The sequence below is a fragment of the Misgurnus anguillicaudatus genome, chromosome 9 (assembly GCF_027580225.2).
Source record: "Misgurnus anguillicaudatus chromosome 9, ASM2758022v2, whole genome shotgun sequence".
Lineage (NCBI taxonomy): Eukaryota > Metazoa > Chordata > Actinopteri > Cypriniformes > Cobitidae > Misgurnus > Misgurnus anguillicaudatus.
This window is the reverse complement of record NC_073345.2, coordinates 29,169,505-29,191,555: the sequence shown is the minus strand read 5'-3', so window position 1 is coordinate 29,191,555 and position 22,051 is coordinate 29,169,505. Positions and strand designations below refer to the sequence as shown.

At 35.6% G+C, this 22,051-nt stretch overlaps 1 protein-coding gene across 2 annotated transcripts in view; it reads right to left on the bottom strand.

The window, feature by feature from the left end:
* The window catches only part of hcn1 (hyperpolarization activated cyclic nucleotide-gated potassium channel 1), a 134,062-nt gene that overhangs the window by 42,753 nt on the left and 69,258 nt on the right, over nucleotides 1-22,051 (bottom strand). For both annotated transcript variants that reach the window (XM_055179850.2, XM_055179849.2), the window contains exon 4: nucleotides 8,612-8,830. In XM_055179850.2, coding sequence (XP_055035825.1) covers nucleotides 8,612-8,830 — 219 coding nt within the window. The remainder of the gene's footprint in view (nucleotides 1-8,611; nucleotides 8,831-22,051) is intronic.

Sequence of the window (22,051 nt, the reverse complement as noted above, 5' to 3'; positions counted from 1 at the left end):
GTTTTGGCCAGGATGCCGGGGCACACACCTACTCTTTTCGAAGACATCCTGGGATTTTTTAATGACCACAGAGAGTCAGGACCTCAGTTTAACGTCTCATCCGAAGGACGGTGCTTTTTTGGTGTTAGGACCCACAAAGACCACAGGGTGAGCACCCCCTGCTGGTCTCACTAACACCCAATCTCATGGAAATTCGTGTGCCACAAATTTTTTTATTAATTTATTTGTGCTATTGATACGAATTTCCGCTGTTTTTAAATTTAACTTGAAATTTAACTTCAAAAAACATTTCTTTTTCATCGGTTTAGGTATTTAGCACTAGTATTTGACATCATTATTGTTATTATTGTCTGTTATCATCTAGTAATTTTCTTTTGTTGGTACATAAAACATGACCGTCTATTTTGTTGTGTTATAGTCAAGAAATTTTTTATTAACCCAAACCCCAACTCTAGGCAAGAATAGTTTTGAAATCGGCCGAAAAACATGTAGAAACCAATGCATAAAATGACATCCTAACTCAAAGCCCGAATCTAACCCTGACCCCAAGCGACAATAATTTAAATAGGAAATAGATAAAGCAATGAGAAAAAAAGTCATGCCACAGACACGAAAAACTGTTTCTAGAAATTAGTGCTGTGTGCCACGAAAAAGACATTTTGTGACTATAACATGACTTTCCGTGAGATAGGGTCGAATATAGACTGAGAACATATACAAAATAGACGGATATGTTTTATGTACCAATAAAAGAAAATTACTAGATGATAACAGATAATAATAACAATAATGTTGCCAAATACTACTGCTAAATACTTAATCAGATGAAAAAAAAGTTTTTTTTAAATTTAAATTTGCAAATGTGCTATCAAATTGTTGAAATATTTGCTTAAAATCTCAGGGGTACTTCAAGTAAATAATTTCGGTCAAGGGGGTTCGGCTGACAGAAACGTTGGAGACCCCTTGCAAAAGGATTTGCTAAGATGCCTTTTAACTTGTCCACTCACTCAATGCATTTATATAAATCACAACTTGTATTAAAAAGCATTACAGAACAGCTATATACAAAGCTATTGATAACAAAAGTCTTCTTCACTCCCCTGCAATGGGGTGTCCAAAAATGTCAAGTACAACTGCTGGGTTTACTCAGACATCAAAACAACATCAAGTGAATATGGTGAACCCTGACCGCAGTCTCGAAAAATATTCTCCTGTCAATTCTTTTTGATCTTGCACTCTGAAGGAACTTCTTCTTCTTCTTCTGCTCACCGCAGTGGGTGGTCTGGTTCTTCTCAGTGCAGTGGTTTAGGAAGCATACTTTCCCTATCTGATCTCAACCCTGTGCTGGTTTGATCCGCTGATCATAGGAGATCTGCTACTATAAGCTAAAAGATAACACTGGAGTGTGGTTATCTTGTATTAGTTAGCTTTCTCATGCTTATCTTTGCAAATGGGACAACGGATAGAGACAATCTGAAAATTAATCACCAGATTTGTGTAAAAATGGCTAATCTTGGTACATTCTCCAAATTCCTGAGAAATATGTTGATCGGGACCAAGTACATAAGCTGTGATCTAAAATCCAGTGCCAAAATAGAACATGTAGAATTATACGTAAATATGTAAATATATGTAAAATATCGATAACTGTTAATAGCAACTACCTGTATGGTTGTTTGTTTATTTATTTAAGCTCAGCTTATCTTAGCTTAGCTATTTTTATTTTGTTTTATTTTAGTTTTTTTTGTTTTATTTTATTTTGGTTTTTATTTTATATATATTTTTTTAAATCTTATTTTAGTTTTTTATAATATTTTATTTTATTGTTTGTTTTATTTTTTTTTAGTTTATTGTTTATATTATGTTATGATTTGTTTTGTTTTTATATTTTATTTTATTATTTATTTTATTTTATTTATGTGATTGTTATCACAATAGCCACTTTTGTCCCATTGCTTTGCATTAAAATGTATTGTATTTAATTTTCCAGTAAAACAGTACATACTTTTAGGTCACAATATAAATAGGCAAATTAGGATGCAGCAATACTTTGTTGTTAAAGCAATCCCCGCATTCACTGATCTGTGGCAAGCTATAAAATGTATTTATTTTATAAATCATTAATCATTTATATCTTAATATTTTCATAATAATTTTTTTATTCCATTATGTGAAATAAGCTTTTCATTGATGTATGGTTTGTTAGGATAGGACAATATTTGACAGAAATAAAAGTATTTAAAAATCTGGAATCTAAACATTGCCTTTAAAGTTGTTCAAATTAAGTCCTTAGCAACACGTATTACTAATGATATTTTTTTAAATATTTATTTAAGGTAGGAAATTTACAAAATATTTTCATGGAATATGATCCTTACTTATCCTAAAGATTTTTGACACAAAAAATAATAATTTATAAAAAATGCTTCTATCGTATACTGTAGCTCAGTTTAAAAACAAAGCTACTAAATGTATGCAGCCAATAAAAGCAGAAATCAAAATAGTTAAACACCATGGTTTAGACACCTGCATATCATTTAGTTTTCTTTAGCAGGGTTGGACTGATGACATTGACTCTGTCATTTGACCTCCGCTGTTTATATATAGTGACCACTGAGAGACCCGTTCAATATGAATCCCATTTGCACATCTCTAGGCAGGGGAGCCATATCTAATATCCATTTGCAATGGAGCCAAATATTAATTGGCATTAAGGCGGGATACAACCACAGCGGTAACATTGCGTTTCAAAATGGAACAGACATGCATGGACAGTCTTGCTCACCTCGTTGGCGTGACAGTGGCAAGGTCAAAAAATCATATTTAAATAGAAGATAAGAGGACAGCGCAAGCCTTTTGTCTATTTCAGACTCGCTGCATCTTTGTCGCAGTCAAGGTGACCGTTGCTATGTGTGGAAGTCTGATAAGCCGGAACACGGCGGCCATGACAGGGTAATTGATGGGACGTATGGTCTATGGGTGTTTGGAGAACCCTGCTTTCCCCAGTAACAGAATCTCATTAGCTCAGATGGAAACCCCATGATTTGCTCCTCTAAAAGGCTTCGAGTGAATAGCCCTGTCAATCGAGAAGATCCAGGGGTTGTCTGTAATGAGAATATGTAACTTAATAATAAATGAAATATAAACCGGATCATATTTGTATGTAAGCCAGTATCATTCCCACACATTGTGTTTCCTGCTTTTAGCACAATTTTGATAGCGGTGTGCCCATATTGACTCAAGAATTTCAATTTGCCGTCCCGATATTAAATGGAAAATGTGACTGGTCATGCCGTTGAGTGTCATGAGGTTAGCTTGTCTCATTCACGACTGGTTCCCACCCAAACAAAGCCTACATATAAGCGCCTCCTCCCCCTGGGGATAAGGCTGCCCTGGGTTTCCCCTGCACACTCTGTCCTGGAGAGATTGCTATTGTCATTCATTTGGGACAAATCCTCTTTGGAAGCAGAGCATATAATGATCTGCTTACAGTACAACAAACCTTCAAAGACAATAGGGGATAATCTGCCAATCCTTTTTCCCACAGTGTGTTTGAGAGGAAGTCGCATGCTGTTTACAGAAAGTGGAATCGATACGCCGTGGCATCTCTGAGCTGATGACTTAAATACCACACTCCTTGATTTAGCATAGTAATGAACTATGCGGTAAGTGAGGTTGTAGACCTACCAGCATCCATCACTGCTATCCAAAAACTGCAATCTGAAAATGGCTGGGTTATTTTTGACCCATAATGGGTAAATATTGGACAGAACAGAACACACCACTGGGTTAAAATTGACCCAATGCTGGGTTGTTTTAACTCAACTGATGGGTTATTATACCCCATGGTTGCATTACAACAACCCAACATTGGGTCATTTTTAACCCAGCATGTGTTCTGTCCAATATTTACTCATTATGGGTCAAAAATAACCCAGACATTTTTAGAGTGTGTTATGGGCGAGAATTACAGAGTCACGGCAACATTGTTAGCTTGAAGTGAAATGTTAACTTGGATATACAGTACTCATAACTTTCAAGGGATAGAAAATGTGATGTTGTTTTAGGCCAGATATACGGGTGATTCTCACGAAACCATTGAAACACCACGGCACTAATGATTTTAGCTTTAAAATGTGTAATATAGTAACATTAAAAAGCATCAGAATTAACACAATACTGTGTTCTACCTTGCACAATGTGTGATTTCAACATAAGAATTTATAATTGTAAATTTTATCTAATTTTCTGCTGAAATTCTCATTACCGCAATGTGTCCGGCTGTGTTTGAACATGCGTTATGTTGTAATTTAATCAAATTAACACAAAAATATTAAAAAAAATAATAAATGGATGTTTTGCTAGACTACTTTAGATGACAGAAAAAATATTTACTGAATATTCATGTATAATAATAATGAAGAAAAATTAGGAAAATGATGTGTCCATGCCTCATGTTCTCATCCTCCGCAACACTTTTTGAGAACAGTTTAAGCACACATACAGAATTTTAATAAAGTTTGATTTTGAGTGACCAAGCACATGGACCAGTTACTTCAAGATGGCTACCAGCCAGGTAAGATCATTTTTTTTACAGTTAATTTGAAATATTGTCTTGTCAGAATGCTTACACGACATTTTGATTATCATTACCGCAACAGATGCATATTAAATGTTAATTTAATTAATAGAAGCATAATACTTTGATTTTAAATGCATGTGCAGAATCTCCAAATTATGTTCTTTCAGGTTTGTCATGTCATTTTGAAAATATGTCAGTGTTGATATTTTCTGACTGTTGCGGTAATGAGATTTTTTAGGACTAATTTTTTAAATTATGTTACAAAAAGTGTTAAATGATAAGTAAAAGTTTTTAAATTAATGTTCCCAATTAATGTTCCCATTTTCTCCAGACTTTGTTTTTCAATGTGTGGTGGGAAAAAAAGTAAATTTAAGCAATTTTTACATTTTCATGCTTGACATTTTTAAAACCAAGTTTTCGTGAGAATCACCCATACACTGAAAAAAATCCTTGGGTATTTTAAATCCATGGTTGGGTCAAAAATTGACAAATCCAACCGTTGGATTATAAATTTCCCTATATGTTGGGTTGTTTCAACCAAAATGCTTGGGTCAAATTTAAACATTTCTGGGTTAAATTTAACCTAACAGGTTTGTAGTTTTTTGAGTTCAAGTTGAAAACAACTTATTTAATTTTTTTAGAGCTTAGATTATTCAGAAAATAGGCAATATCTTGATTATTTACTATTTCCATATCAATCTTCTCATTGCATTTCCAGCAAGAATAGTTATATCGTAATGTAAACTGTGATATAAAATTACAATTTCCCCACTCCTATGTACAGTTTGAGCCCTGTATTTGTTGATTCCAGCCCTTTACCTGTACTGTATGCACAACAACCTCCAACCCGTGTAACAGAGGTAGAATTTCTTTGACGTAAGATCAGTGGCGGATGCAGAACGTGACATATGGGTGGGCATGGATTAAGTCCGGGTGGGCCTGAATCTATGGGGTCACTTTTGAATAAGAAACTATAACAAGTCTATAAAATTCGTCAACTTCAGAACACTAATTTAAACAGCATACACACACACCCGAACTGCACGTCACATTTTTGACATTATTGATACTTTAAATTGTAATGCAACGTGACATTTATTAAGCCTTTTTGGTAAAAAAAATATTGGGCTCTCATAGCCTACAAAAAAGAACCTGCACACAGTGACAGGAAATATAAATGAACCCAAAAAAACTTATACTTTTTTAAATAACCTATTAAAGTGTTTAAATAAATACGGCTACTAAATGCTTAAAATGAAGCTTCTAACATCATATTCTCTTCATGCAAATCACTAAAAATATATTTTCGTTCTCACATATTTAAGTTAACTTACTAAATAAAGAAAGAAAAAGGGAATTGCTAGAATAATGTTAGACTCTTGGGGTTAAACGAAATGACAAATAAATAAACATTTAATATACTTTTTGATGAGCACAAGAGCAAGCCTACTCGTGAAGAGCGGAGCCGAGGAGCGCGCATATCAGACGTGAACGAAAGGAATAATGGATTTAATGCTTTCACTTCATTTTCTGGCAGTTTCACTTGTTAGTGAGGTTAGTAATGGCTAACAAGATGACGCCGAATTACATACAACATAATTACCTAACTAAATCTGAGAGAATGCAAACACATTACAATATTTTTTCCTCCGCCCGACGGCCAAGGCGCATCATTTTTTTTTAGCCCGACAGGAATTCGCCAAAGCCCGTAATGGACGTCGGGCAAGCGATTTTGCGAGGTTTGTTTTGTAGAAAGACTTTCTTTAAAGTGAATTTCGTTTTGTATAAATTGTATCTTAATATTAATCAATGTTTGATCAAACAATTGCCTCGATTTAATAAATAGGAAGCAAACCAAGAACGTCTGTGGTGTGGATTGAAGTGAACCCACTATATTTCCGCAGCCATACGTCTTTCTGCTTTAATGCATTTCTTAAATTAATGTCTCAATTACACAGTAGGCTTATAGGTTGTTATGATAGGCTATTTGTTGCTTAAAAGCAATAGGTTATATTGTATAAAGTGTAGCAATAAACGTGGCGTGACTTATAGTGCTGCTATATCGCTATATCAAACAACATCACTATGATCAGATGTTTTCTTTCTATTTTTTACCCCGCTGTCATATTTGTTGTGTGTTTATGTTATTGAGAGGAAAGCGCGCAGCACATATTTATAACGTGTTGTTATTCAAAATACGTTTTCTACTTACTTGCAAAAAAAGTTCTCAAAGTGATCATGGCTGAAAGCTGCTTTGGAATATTTCATTATAACGCAACATTCAACTGCTTTAATAGTTTTTAAATAGTTATCAGGCTTACTTATAATTTTACTGTTTTTAACATAACATGCAATAGATAAATTACACCACATAAAGTAGTATACATGTCTAACTATACAGAGTAGTATTTTTTACATTTCTGATTGGGCGGGCCAGCTGTCAATCTGGGCGGGCCCAGGCCCGCCCAGGCCCGCCCATAGCTCCGCGCCTGCGTAAGATCAATTTTGGTGTCATTCATAAATGATTCATGAGCAATGAGCTCATAATGTGCTTGTGATACACGATGATGACACAGATTACCCAAGATGCCACTGATGTTTGCTAAGATCAAATGCACGTCTAGTGCAGGCATGCTGGATAAATCTTATGGTCAAAAATACAGCCGGGTTCACTCCAATTCACTCCAAAAAGCAAGTATATATATATAACAATTCTTAGGAAGTCATTGTAAATGCAATGTACAGTAAAGAAAAATATATAAATGAATAAATATATTATAATTTTATTATATATTTATTTATTTATTTATTTATTCATTTATATATGTTTTATTATATATATATATATATATATATATATATATATATATATATATATATATATATATATATATATATATATATATATATATATATAATAAAAAAATATATATATATCCTAAGGAAGTCATTATTCATTATTATTCCTCATTGTAAATGCAATGTATAGAATGCATGTGTATGTGTATATATATATATATAAATATATATATATATAAATATATATATATATATATATATATATATATATATATATATATATATATATATATATATATATATATATATATATATATATATATATATATATATATATATATATATAAATATATATAAATATATATATATATATATATATATATATATATATATATATATATATATATATATATATATGTATATATATATATATATATATATATATATATATATGTACTGTACATTGAATTTACACTGACTTCCTAAGGTTTATTATTAAGTTTAACAGTACAAACATAATCGTAACCTTGCATTGTCATTATTTATAGCATTATGGTAAAAATGAATATTATTATTATTATATTTTGCATTAAAAGGTCGCATTCTTACTGGTCCATTTTTTCAAACTTTCGTATGTAATGTTGCTGTTGGTGCATAGATAATACCTGCAAAATGATAAAGCTCAAAGTTCAGTGCCAGGCGATATTTTCTTCAACAGAATTCCCCTTTCAAAGCCTACAGAGAATGGCCGGTTTGAACTACAGCACTCTACTTCCTGATTTAATGACATCAATACTACAGTTTTTGACTAAACTCCGCCCACAGGAATACGTCAGTTGCCAGCTTTGGCTTAAACGGCTAAAAGTGGCTGTCGAACACACTAAACAAACTACACAATCAGAACTAGTTGTGTATTTCTGAAGGAGGGACTTCATAGAACAAGGAAGACATCAGCCCGTTTTGAGGACAGTGAAAGCAGTGGTATACAGATCCCGTTTTAAGGACAGTGAAAGCAGCGGTATACAGATAAGTCAATTGTGTAACATAACGTGAAACATGAACACATGTTATATTGCGCACTGTAAAGAACGGGACCTTTACAGTAATGATGATCAGGGATTGTTGTTTTTTATTTATTTTATTTAAGAAATGTATTTGAAGTCCAATTTACCCAAATGTCAAAACAGTATTAAAAACAATGAGGTGTCATATGATCCAAGTTGTGTTTACCTTCTCCTGGTATTGCCGTCGTGATGAGTCCAGAGACTGGATGAGGGCTGTGGCGTGGCCCACGAACATTGCGTAACAGGTGGCACCCACGATCATACTGAGCATTGTGATCCAAAGGTCCGACATGCTGACCGGTGCCCTGGCTCCGTACCCGATACACAGCATGTGGCTCATGGCTTTAAATAGGGCGTAAGAGTACTGCTTCCCCCAGGAGTCGTTCTAAAAGAGCACAAGAGACAGAGAGAGGGCAAGATGAGATGAAAAGAAGCAGCTTCAGAGATGGAAAAGCAGGTGGAGTGAATTTAACACATGTAAGCTTGAAGCCAAACACTGCAAGCGCTTTATCAGAGTTTTCATAGAGCCTCCTGCCAACATAACCTTCATGCTTGATAAACTCTCTCACTACTTATTTGCATTCCTAACTTGAAAACTTGACAAGGTGGCAATTTTGTATGAATTGAAAGTGTATGTGAAAGTATGATGTTAATCGTACAGTAATGTACAAGTATTTTAACTCATTCCCTGACAGCGTTTTTTTAAAAAGTTACCCGCCAGCATTTTTTGTGATTTTCACAAAATGCCTTCCTTATTTATCTTCTATAAATATATAAACATACAAATATATCAAAAGAAAGAACAGACCCTCTGCTTTTAAACAAACAATAAACAAAATGTGGAAAAACGTTTCATCCTATCTATATTTTCTTTTATAAATGGGTATTTTTCTTTAAAGGGGACAGAGATTGAAAAACCATTTTTACCTTGTCTTTGTTGAATAATGGTAATCTATCCGCATTCACGAACATACAAAAAGTGCTAGACATGCTAAACATCTCAGTCTCATAGAAATTCCTCTTTTAGAAATGTCAGCCAGAAAACGGCCCAATCTGAAAAACTGATGCTTATGACATCACAGGCATCTAACTGCCCCTCCAGTTTAAAATAATTGGCTACATTTTTTGAGTGGCAGCAAAGTCAGCCAATCAGTAATGAGATTGCAAGTTAGAGTTAAAAGCAAGAATAAAGCCCCACCCCTAAACCCAATGTCATTTTCAAAAGGTACACCTTTGTACATCAAAGGTACATATCGGTACATACATCGTGAATATTAGGAACTTTATAAATGATAGGGTCCCAGTGACAGCTTTTCTACCATGTTTTCCAATAGTGTTGAACAGATCAGATTAAAAAGTTCAAATGAGATTGTAATTCATGCAAATTAGCCAAACCATAAAATACAATTAAAGATAAGTTAGAAATCGCCATGAGTTTGTATTGGTTTTCCATGTTTTCATCAGGTCTCTCGTCTCTCAATCAATTCAAGATTTTGACCAAAAAATATAATGATTTTATAATGAATAGAAATTTAACTCTACATAACATTCAGTTTGACTACAATTGATTTGTTTTGTTTTTTGAACGTTAAGGATTTTTATTTTTTAACTTCATACCGAGTTTAGCTTCAGGCCAAATTTTATATCCCATGTGTTAAAGGTGTCCATTTATCCATCCATCTATATCTCCAAACTTTGTTCGCCATTTGCAGTGGGGTGTGAAAACAAGTAATGGTTCTTGTGTCTGCTAATCAACTTGGATTACTTCCATTAGCCGCAGTCAGTTGATGTACGGCTCTCTGAATCCCTCATGTCGGATGGGTAGAGAGAGAGAAAGCGAGCAAGGACGCTTTCAGTGCTCTCCCAGGCTATTAGTGCACTTGATTTGAATGGAAAACTGTACGAATAAAAAGAGACATACTGTACTCTGGATGTACTGCAGCTCGTCTGAGCTCAATACAACTCAATACGACTCTTGAAAACAAGAAGCAGACGACCGAATCAGACAAAAAACATGTAACCAGAGCTGCATGGGTATATGAAATTGATAAAATTGTTTGACGAAACATATGTGGGACACTATTAAGCATACTTTTCTAGAACATTATATGCTTGCATTTCCACCATTTATCATTCACAATACTGTAAATCGTATAATACTGAATGTAATTCCTGTTGAATCAGCACAAGATATTTTGGTAGGCCACACCAAATTCAGCAATGCACTCTTTATGTCAGATAAATTTGCTTCATATGATGTTTTATCCGGAAGCTATTTTCAGTTTGTCACTTTTTATTGTCAGCATTACTCTTACAGACACCAGTGTTTTGCTGAGACTAAAACAAGGCATGCATTATTTCTGGATGTCCTCTGCTCTTCTATGTAAAATCTCAATGGAGGAATGTGACAGTCGTGTTCGTGGATGGGGTATTGAATAAATCAGCTGACTGCCGAAATCTCTTCCTATCCATTTGGAGGAGAAAAAGTGCTGAGAAAGCCATGAACCAGCACACTTCTGCCTGGCAACACACAGGATCCTCGCATGCAAGATGAGATCTATCACATATCAATCTTCTGCTAAGTGTGCCAGAATTATTTTTAAGTAAACTATCCTGATGTGATCTCTCGCTGTGATAATGGAATATGTGAAAGTGACGTAATGACCAATGTATGGATACACTCGTACAGGCAACTCTCTTGGTTTACAATCCAGACAGATTTTCAATGCTTCTTTCAGAGATTAATAGAAAAATATCTAATGAACACTCGCATTGAGGTTGCAAAGAAATGACATCATTGATATTACTTAAACATGCTGTGTTGTGTTGTCGTATGACATAACATATACATTTTCCGAATCGAGTTAATATGGAAATCGAGTCTGTGTGATTGACTTTGCATAACTCGCTAACACGATGTAGTGAGTGTTGAGTGATGGCAAGGGCAGAAATAAATTGGAGAAAGAAATTGAAAGTTCAGGATGGCATATTAACTGGCAAATAAAAGTGTTGTTAGCTTAACTACATTTACCGTATCAGTAGTGTGACTGTAGCTTAGCTGTTTTTAAAATAGTGTAACCTTTTAGCAAGCTATTTACTCCAACAGGGCGCAGCGTTGCATGACAAAATTCGACATGTCACGCCGAAGTGGGCGCACAGCCTTCACAACTGAATAATCAGAACCTCTCTCTTTTATGTCAGTTTGACAAATCCAATTTCATTTACAATGAAACGATTTAAAAAAAAATACATTTGATTCTTTTTAAACAACACTCACGGCCCTATTTCAACGATCTAAGTGCATTGTCAAAAGTGCACAGCGCAACGTCTAAATGGGCGTGTCCGTTTTCATTTAGTCATGGAAGTAAAAAAGCAGGCTTTTAATTGCTTTAAATATATGGCTATCCAATATCATCAAAAAATAATTTACAAGTATGTAAGATAAGGTTTGTACTCTAAAATTACTTTATTTGTAACGAACAGGAGATAAAGAATTTACAAACGGCTCTCTGCGCGTTTCAGCACTTTGGACAGCGTTTTTTTAGCAAAGAGTTTTTTTAAGCATTACTTAAAAATGTTTCTCATCTCACCATATCCGCAGGTACAGAGTCATCATATACAATAAATTCGCGAGGTAGCATTAAAAAAAAACATTTAAAAACAGATGCATTTGTTTGAAAAGCCTTTATTTACTTACCAGGCTGCAGGTGAAGCAGCTCTTTGCACCTTCTAACGTCTCATAATTAGTCCTCATTTATGTCCAAGAGACTCAATAATAATATTTTACATTCAATCCTTTAATCTTTCATATTTAAAAGCCTTTTTTGCTGCTGGGCATTCATGTACTTTGTGATAAGCAAACCCGCGTTGTCCTCCCGTTTATAGGCGCTAATTACTAATGCGCTCTTTAAATAACATAAAACACATTGCGCCATTGACTTTAGACTTTAGACCAGGTTTTTGTTGGTCAATGGCGTAGTCTATTTTAGTTGCCTCAAAATAGCAACGCGCCAACAATGCGCCTGAACACACCTCGTTTTCAGACCAGAACGCCCATGGGCGCAAATGCATTTGCTATTTAAAGAACGCGGCGCTAAACGTGAAAATTAGGGTGGAAACTAGCGAAAGACACTTGCGTCGCGTATTGCGCTGCATTGCGCCGGGTGTAAGATAGAGCCCTCAATGTTTCCAGGAGTCATTGCATTGCATTTTACATATTTGTAAAGTGCTGTTATCCAATATAGTTATATATTAAATTATTGTAATTTTTTATATTTAGTGAAATGCATTATGTATAAGTACAAGCTTATAACCTCACATGCATTCATTTCTATAATGAACCAGGTTCATTGCTTGAATAGTACCATTCTTAGCCCATAGTCTTATAAACTCTATATTATATCCACACATGATTACCCATATGAAGATCACCTATTACCTGTGGTGAAATCATTTTTAAAGTAGCTTAGCTAAAATTTCATGTCAAAACAGATGGTGCTATGTGGCACCAAGATTGGTTCTTTGCTCGTGGTCATGGAATAACCGTTTTGGTGCCATATAGCACCGGTGAAGCACCAGTGAAGCACCTGTGTGGAACCAAATAGGGGCCATATAGCACCACATATGGTTCTACGTGGCACTATGCGGTTCTACACAGGTGCTTCACTGGTGCTTCACCGGTGGTATATGACACTGAAGGCGGTTCTTCTATGATTACGAGCGGAGAGCCACTTTTGGTGCTGTATAGCACCGTTTGTTTTTAGAGTGTATGTATATGTGCATGCAAAACAATAATCGAAGCATGCACGTTGTAGGTGTGCATATAAACGTGTGTACATCTTGGATCTTTTACGTGTGCATACACGAGTGTCTTATGTGGCTAATAGAGGGATTAGCTGAGAAAAATAACCTAAGCAATACACTGAGCCTTCCCTCGCCGTTGGGATACTTATGTAGAGGTATGTGTGACGCTTACTGTACTCACATATACATGCACATGTACACACACACACACACACACCTACACACACACGCACACGGACACACCCACACACACGCACGCACACACAGAGATTATCAGACATTCAATACATTTCCCAAGTGGGGTCTTCCAATCATGTGCAGACCACTTAAGGACGCACAGCTATCAAATGTGTCGGGTTGAAGTGTTAGTTAAAACAGTGTCTGATTGTGAAGAATGAGAGATTGTAATGAGTCAGACTGATTGGGACGGGTCTTAAATGATTTCCTATGTGTTGGCCATTAGAAAGTAAAGAGGAAGCTCTGTTGGGACAGGCAAATTACAATCAGACATAATAATAACTCCTTGAAGAACAATAGGGTCCACGATGCTCAGGCCCTAAAACCCACATTAACAAGCCAGATTCATTTCTAAATGGGTTTTTAAAATTTCACTCTTTGCAGGTGAAACAATGCGGGACTTGTTATGTAGATGCACAGGCATAATGTACAGTAGGTAATTCTGTACTGTTACTGTATGTACTGTAATGCTGCGTTCACATCAGCCACAGTAGAGGCATCAAGCACAAGTGATTTTAATGTTAAGTCAATGTGAAGACGTGTTGACGTGCATCTGGAGGTCTTGCGGCGCGAATGACGGTGCATTCACAAGGGGCGTAAGCATTGACGCTTCCCATTCACTTTTAATGGGTGACATCATGCGTTGCCGAACTGAATTGTGGATCCGTCGGCGTCGCATCAGTGCCATTGCTTTCGTCAGAAGTTGAACATTTCTCAACTTTTCAAGCGGCAACGCGTGCGTCAGCCAATCAGATCGCCTTATGCAAATAACCTAGGCAGAGCAAGCCAACTACGTTTATGGAAGACCGGAGCATGTGTAGCGGACACTGTGATTGGCTGTTGGCCACGCTTCAGACAAGCCTTCCGTTAAGTGTTAACGCTTACGCCCCGTGTGAATGTACTGTGAGGCATTTGGTCTCATTTGGCGTCTTGAGCGTTGCCACGGGAAACACGCAAGTTGAAAAAAAAATTGCGGTGTGTTAACCAATCAGGAGCTTGCTCTAGTAGTGACGTGATTACAGGAAGCGAGCGGAGTTGCAGAAGCCCCTCCCATGATGCGAATTTCCGCGTGAATTACACACTTGATGACTAGAATTTCACGCACTGCTTACACACGCAAATGAAGCAAGTAAACTCAAAATGTTCAAGCGGCAAACTAGACGCAGTAGACGCGAATTTGATGCCTCAAATGCGGCTGGTGTGAACCCACAGTAAGATGTACAAAAAATTCAGTAAAAAAAGATACATTTTCAATATTAACAGGAAGCTAGTTTTTATAGTTTATAAAGTTTTAAGTATGGATATTTTTCTTAAAAAAAAGGACTCAATTAACCCCTTGAAGCCGTGTGAATTACGTCTGTGAAGGATGGATGCACTTTTTTGGCTTAAAAGTCATGGATCGTGTTTTCTACAGTTATAAAGCTTAGAAGAGCCAAGACATTTACTAAAATAACTCAAATTGTGTTCGTCACTAAAAAGATGATGGACATATGTATGTTGGATGGGATAAGGGTGACCATAGGGTAATTTAAATTTTTTGCTTAACTATTATAACAACCTGATCTCACAAATTTCCGTGGTATGGTCACAAAATATTTTGCTCTTGCTCATTTATCCATGTCATTGTAACGGATCTGCACATTTTTCTGTGTCCGTACTACGGACTTTCTTTTCAGTTTTACGTATTGGTTACTCAATTGATTTTTTTTCCTATTTTTAAGTCATTTTCGCTTTGGTTTGGAGTTAGATTTGGGTTAGGATGTCACTTTAAAGGCAGAGTCCACGATGTTTGAAAAACGCTTTGGAAAAGGAGACGGGCCGACTACCAAAACACACTTATAGCCAATCAGCAGTAAGGAACGTGTCTACTAACCGACATCCTTGCCGGGTTGCGTATGTGTGGGGCCGGTCTATCAACAGAAGGTCCAGATTCTATTGGGGAAGGGGCGTGTTTGTTTAGGTGATTTCAAATATCAACATTGGCTTTCAAACATCGTGGACTCCTATTAACTATTGGCTTATTTTATTTTTTTCCGGATTTTTAAACAATTGTCGCCTGACGTTAGGGTTAGAGTTGGGTTTGGGTTAGGATGTCATTTTATGTAATAGAAAGTCGTTCTAACCCCAAACCAAAGCGACAATGGTAAGAAAATAGGAAAATTATGTGAAACTGACACGGAAAAGAAAGTCTGTGGTACGGACAATGAAAAATGCGGAGATCCGTGACAATGAAACGGATAAATGAGCAAAATATTCTATGACTATAACATTGAAATTTGTGAGATCAGGCTGATTTAAGTATGATGTCTGACATGACGCTAATGAAATCTATAATAACATGACTGCCAATAAAGATACTAAAGAGGAATAAATGTTCTTTCAATTGCTCAAAATGTCATTTGCATGCAGTGCACATTTACATTTCTTATTAAAAAGATAAGTTATTTTTATTCTGCACAAAGCCATCAACCACAGACAGATTCCAGAAGTGGAAATGCTCCAGTAACATTCAGTTTGTGATGTCTGCTTGGGCCTCTGTTTTTCTTTATCTCTCTCTTCTTTGACCGATCTGCTTTTCTCACTGTTTTCTTTCATTCTGTCTCATCGCCCCCGATGGATGTCAAGCTATCTAAAGTGTGATCAAACCAAGAACACTGCAGCCTCAACAGGTCTCCTGAGAATTAAAAGCAATCTTTAAGAAGAAAACAGGCTTCCAAAAAGATCCCGAGTTTAACACCCGTATCCGTTAATTCATTATTGTAACAAAAAAAACGGAACTATTTACTATTGATTGATGCATTGTGCCCAACAAAACCGATAGAAAACTGAACAGGGCTATTCGGCGTTAAATACGAGTTAACAGCATTTGTGTCGATTATCAATAAGTTCGTACCAACACGAATCCTTTAAAGATAGCAAGCAATTACTTGACAATCTTGGTATTTAATTGAATCAGTGTTTGTGCTAACATAGGAAAATCTCAATGGGAAAGTTCGGACAAAAAAAGTTAATTGTTAACAAAACAAAAACACATTTTCTTTTTTCTTTAATCCAGTCAGGGGTTTGAGAAAATCTCTCAAGAATTAAACTTGATCATGGTTAAGAATACAAAACAAACAAATGCATAAATAGAAAACTAACTACTTGGTCCCTAAAATTCACGCCTGCCTGCCTACATTTTTTAATATTTTCATGAACTTGAAGATTAGTGTTTCCATACATCTTCCAAAATGCTTTTTTGCAATTTTGATAAACGTGGATGATGTGTATTCCTGGCATATAGAATATATATGCCGAAAGTAGTACTGTGCAAAGTATGCATACTTCAGAAATATTAGTATGCTATTCTGAATGTGCTGCTATCTCCAAGTCTAACAGAGATCAAAAAAGGCAAACGAAAAGCAAAATCTTCTATCTATTCTAAGCTTTATCCATATAAATATGGGGCTTTTACTTGCAGGACAAAATCGTGACTGAGAATAAGAAATTGTAAAAGCTTGAAACTGGAATTATGCAATGCATTGTGGGTGAAAAGTTTAAGCCTAAAGATAATGAGGCAGGTAGTAGCTCGCTTATTATAAATAACCAAGAAATCACCTTTGTTCTAGTGGGCTTTTTCTGCCTGATGAGTTACTGTGCAATAAAAATTTAAATGAGGCTCAATACTTCACAGTCGCATGCAGGCTCACAGAAAGGAAAGGCATTATATCGCATAGCCTTAAATAGCAACAAAATGTGAAGCAGTTTCAGAAAACAGGGGTCATTTTGAGAGTACAGCTAAGATGTTCCTCTTAATTCAGCATTATAGAAGATCAAAAGCCATAAGCCAGAGATAAGAGCTTACAAAAGTTTCAGTCTGCATGGCATGACTGGATTTAATCTGTATTATATGGCCAGACTGCACAGATTTCTGTGAACAAAATCTAACACTGTGGTGGGTTTGATTGCGTCTACTGTTTATAAATGAAGTGCTTAAGTTACTCAAACAGACACATTATCATCCCACACCCAACGGCCCTCACGCCCATCACACGAACCCAAGCCTACATTACGTCACCTTTGACACCAAAATAAACCATGCGGTCTATAAACAGACACACAGGGAGCTCTCGGGTGCGTCTGCGGTTATTTATAGCGATTGCAATAATAACGATTTTGTCTTTTTGTAAATGACAAGATGCCTTTACGGTTTGGACTGGCGTGTCAAGTAATGGCTTAAATCAGAAGTCTTGTCATGGGCGATAAAGCCTATAAAGACTAATAAGTGAGAGAAGTGATTAAAAACGCATTTGGAGAGGCCAAAGGGCTTTTAATGTCACTGCTGCGCTTCGCGTTTGTCTTAACGGGAAGTGACTGTTGTCAAAAGGTGTGTGGGAAATGTTTTTTATGTACAGATACTATGCAGCTATTAAAGCAATCAGGGTGTAGTAGTTAGTGTGTCCATAGAGAGAGATATAAAAAATAATGTAGACCATCCCTGAGCTATTGTACATTATATGCTAATAAACTATACCTAGTCGACTATTCTGTGTGTGCGAGTCTAAAGAGATTGTTTATTGTTTTAAAGGTTGTACATTTGGGAAACACTGTACACAGGAATGCATGTGACTTTATTACAGGCATCCATGGGGAAGATGTGTTTTATTATACAGTAATGTACAGAAGATCAAATGAAGCGTCTCATTAACGTTTAGCCGCAGTACTGCCGGGCACTAATGCAAAATTCATGGTTGGGTCACGTGTACGGAAAACATTTGCGCACGACACATTGTTCAATTAAGAACATCATTTATTATTTATCATGTCGAAAACAATTATTGCTATTGATGTTTTCTCTATGCTGCAGTGGTTTCACATGCACAGTACTCATAGATGATTTATGGACAATGTTTCACTCAAAACCATTGGGGGTTCGTAATCATTCTCTCACATGCATTGTAAACGTGATAAAAATTAATTATTTAAAGTGGTAAAGTTTGACATAATTATGACAGTGACTTAAGGGGGAAATCTATAACTTTACTATTTATAGATTCTATCTATTTTCTGAACTCGATTGTCCTCTACAGCGTCGTACTTTAGAGGGGCTACTTGGTCAATATTAACGATATCAAGGTTATATTTTCGCAGAATGTTCTTTTTTATGTACAAAACAGTAAATTTCAAATAATTACTTTAGCTGAGTTTTCACAGACTGGATCACATATTGGTTTATGGTTTATGAATTTAATTTCCAATACAATCTCTTCGTACATATTTTATGAGATGGCTAATTCGTATTATTTAGTAGAACCACATTCATACATTTTCATATGATTTGATTGCCGTGTGATGTTGTAGTTAGGGGCGGGGTTTTATTATTGTTTTTATAATAATCATACATATATTCACTTCATACAAATTAGCCAACTGGTAAAATATGTACGAATTCCTGTGCGAACTAAAAATTGTTATAACATCACAACCATAAGAACTCATGACTGCCCGTGTTGGCAATTCGTATGTATTTTAGGAGTTGGCTAAATCATATTAATTTGCACGACCACATGTGCTTTCGCCACTGTGATGATGGGGTTAGGGGCGGGGTTTTATTGTTGTTTTTTATAACAATCGTACGTCTTTACTTTGTACGAATTCATACGAATTAGCCACCTCGTAAAATACGTACGAATTCCTGAGATTAGGCTTGAATTTCTCATATTTCTGGTACTTGTGAACAATATTCCCAGTCCAAACAAACCGAAAAGTAAAAAAGGGTTAATTTGTACGAACACATTTGTACGTGTCTATACGATTTGCTTTCGCCCCTGTGATGTTGGGGTAAGTGGCGGTGTTTCACTATTGTTTTTTATAATAATCATACAGTACATATTCAATTCATAAAAATGAGCCAACTGGTAAAATATGTACAAATTCCTGGGAGAACTAAAAAAGGGTTATAACTAGGGCTGGGCATAGATTAATCTAGATTAATCTCATACAAAATAAAAGTAATTTTTGGCATAACATATGAGTTTGTGATGTGTGTAAATATTATGTATATTTAAACACACACACATACATATATATACATTTAAGAAATGTTTTATTTAAATATAATTTTTTCATTTATATATAATTTAAAATATATAAAAATATTAATAAATATATATACACATGTAAATGTTTCTTAAATACATACCAGAATGTGTGTGTATTTATATATACATAATAATTACACACAGCACAAACTCATATGTTATGCAAAAAAATACTTTTATTTTGTATGAGATTAATCTAGATTAATCTATGCCCAGCTCTAGTTATAACATCAGAACCATAAGAACTGTAGCACAAACTGCCCATGTTGGCAATTCGTACATATTTTATGAGATGGCTAATTCGTATTAATTTGTACGACCACATACGTACGTTTTTTATACAATTTGCTTTCGCCCCGCGATGATGGGGTTATGGGCGGGGTTTTATTATTGTTTTTTTTATAACAATCATATTACTTTGTTCAAATTCATACGAATTAGCCAACTCGTAAAATACGTACGAATTCCTGTGAGATTGCTAATTTGTTGGCTAATTCGTACCACCACGTTCAAACGTGTTTATAAGATTTGCTTTCGCCCCTGTGATGTTGGGGGCGGGGTTTCATTATTGTTTTTTTTTATAACAATCATACGTATTTACTTTGTACAAATTTATACGAATTAGCCAACTCGTAAAATACGTACGAATTCCTGTGAGATTGCTAATTTGATGGCTAATTCGTACCACCACGTTCAAACGTGTTTATAAGATTTGCTTTCGCCCCTGATGTTGGGGTTGGGGGCGGGGTTTCATTATTGTTTTTTTAATAACAATCATACGTATTTACTTCGTATGAATTCATAAGAATTAGCCAACTCGTAAAATACGTACAAAGTCCTGTGAGATTAGACTTGAATTTCTCATATTTCTGGTATTTTTTAACACTATTCCTAGTCCAAACAGACCACTTATGTTAAGTAAAAAAGGGTTATAACATCACATACATAAGCACTTTAGTACATAACTGCCCATGTTGGCAATTCGTACATATTTTATGAGATGGCTAATTCGTATTAATTTGTACGACCACATACGTAAGTTTTTATACAATTTGCTTTTGCCCATTGATGATGGGGTTAGGGGCGGGGTTTCTTTATTGTTTTTTATAACAATCGTACGTATTTACTTTGTTCAAATTCATACGAATTAGCCAACTCGTAAAATACGTATGAATTCCTGTGAGATTGCTAATTTGATGGCTAATTCGTACCACCACGTTCAAACGTGTTTATAAGATTTGCTTTCGCCCCTGTGATGTTGGGGTTTCATTATTGTTTTTTTAATAACAATCATACGTATTTACTTCGTACGAATTCATACGAATTAGCCAACTCGTAAAATGCGTACGAAGTCCTGTGAGATTAGGCTTGAATTTTTCATATTTCTAGTATTTGTGAACAATATTCCCAGTCCAAACAGACCACTTATGTTAAGTAAAAAAGGGTTATAACATCACATACATAAGCACTTTAGTACATAACTGCCCATGTTGGCAATTCGTACATATTTTATGAGATGGCTAATTTGTATTAATTTGTACAACCACATACGTACGTTTTTATATAATTTGCTTTCACCCCGTGATGATGGGGTTAGGGGCGGGGTTTCATTATTGTTTTTATAACAATCATATGTATTTACTTCATTCAAATTCATACGAATTAGCCAACTTGTAAAATATGTACAAATTCCTGTGAGATTGCTAATTTGATGGCTAATTCGTACCACCACGTTCATACGTGTTTATAAGATTTGCTGTCACCCCTGTGATGTTGGGGTAAGTGTTTCAGTATTGTTTTTTATAACAATCATACATATTCACTTCATACAAATTAGCCACTTGGTAAAATACGTATGAACTAAAAAGGGGTTATACTGTAACATCACAACCATAAGCACTTTAGCACAAAACTGTCCAGGTTGACATATTAACACCTTTTAGTTTGATATATGACAGCTTGACCCGCCTTTATTAGCAATAGTGTGAACACCGCTGGTGCTCAGAGGTTAGCAATTATGAAGAGGAATGCTACATAAAGAAATCTTAAAGATACTGTAGCACCTTTCAATGCCTTTCAATTAAATGAGTTACACTGTGGTTTAAAGTTACATTGACTGGTGCCCTGCTGAGGTAGGCACGTCGAGCTCCCTGAACACCTCTGCTAACCTACCTGATGGCTAAATTAACCCGACAGCACAGTCGGCGTTTCGTCTGCATGCTCGGACTCAATGTCCCAATTAGCAAACCCCCCACCGGGGCATTATACCTTTTCATTCCTTCACCCATCTAAATCCTGAAATACTAAACAGCAGGGCCACCGCTTCCCTGTGGGACCCCCGTCGGCGCACTGGGAAAAGACAGCGCCGGGAATCTTTGCTCAGTTTTCATCTGCATTGATTTTTTAGGGAGGAAAAAGTGGTGCAGAGGTAAACATGGAGGTCATTGATTCAAAGTCACACAAAGACTTTGAGAAAGGTACTTTCA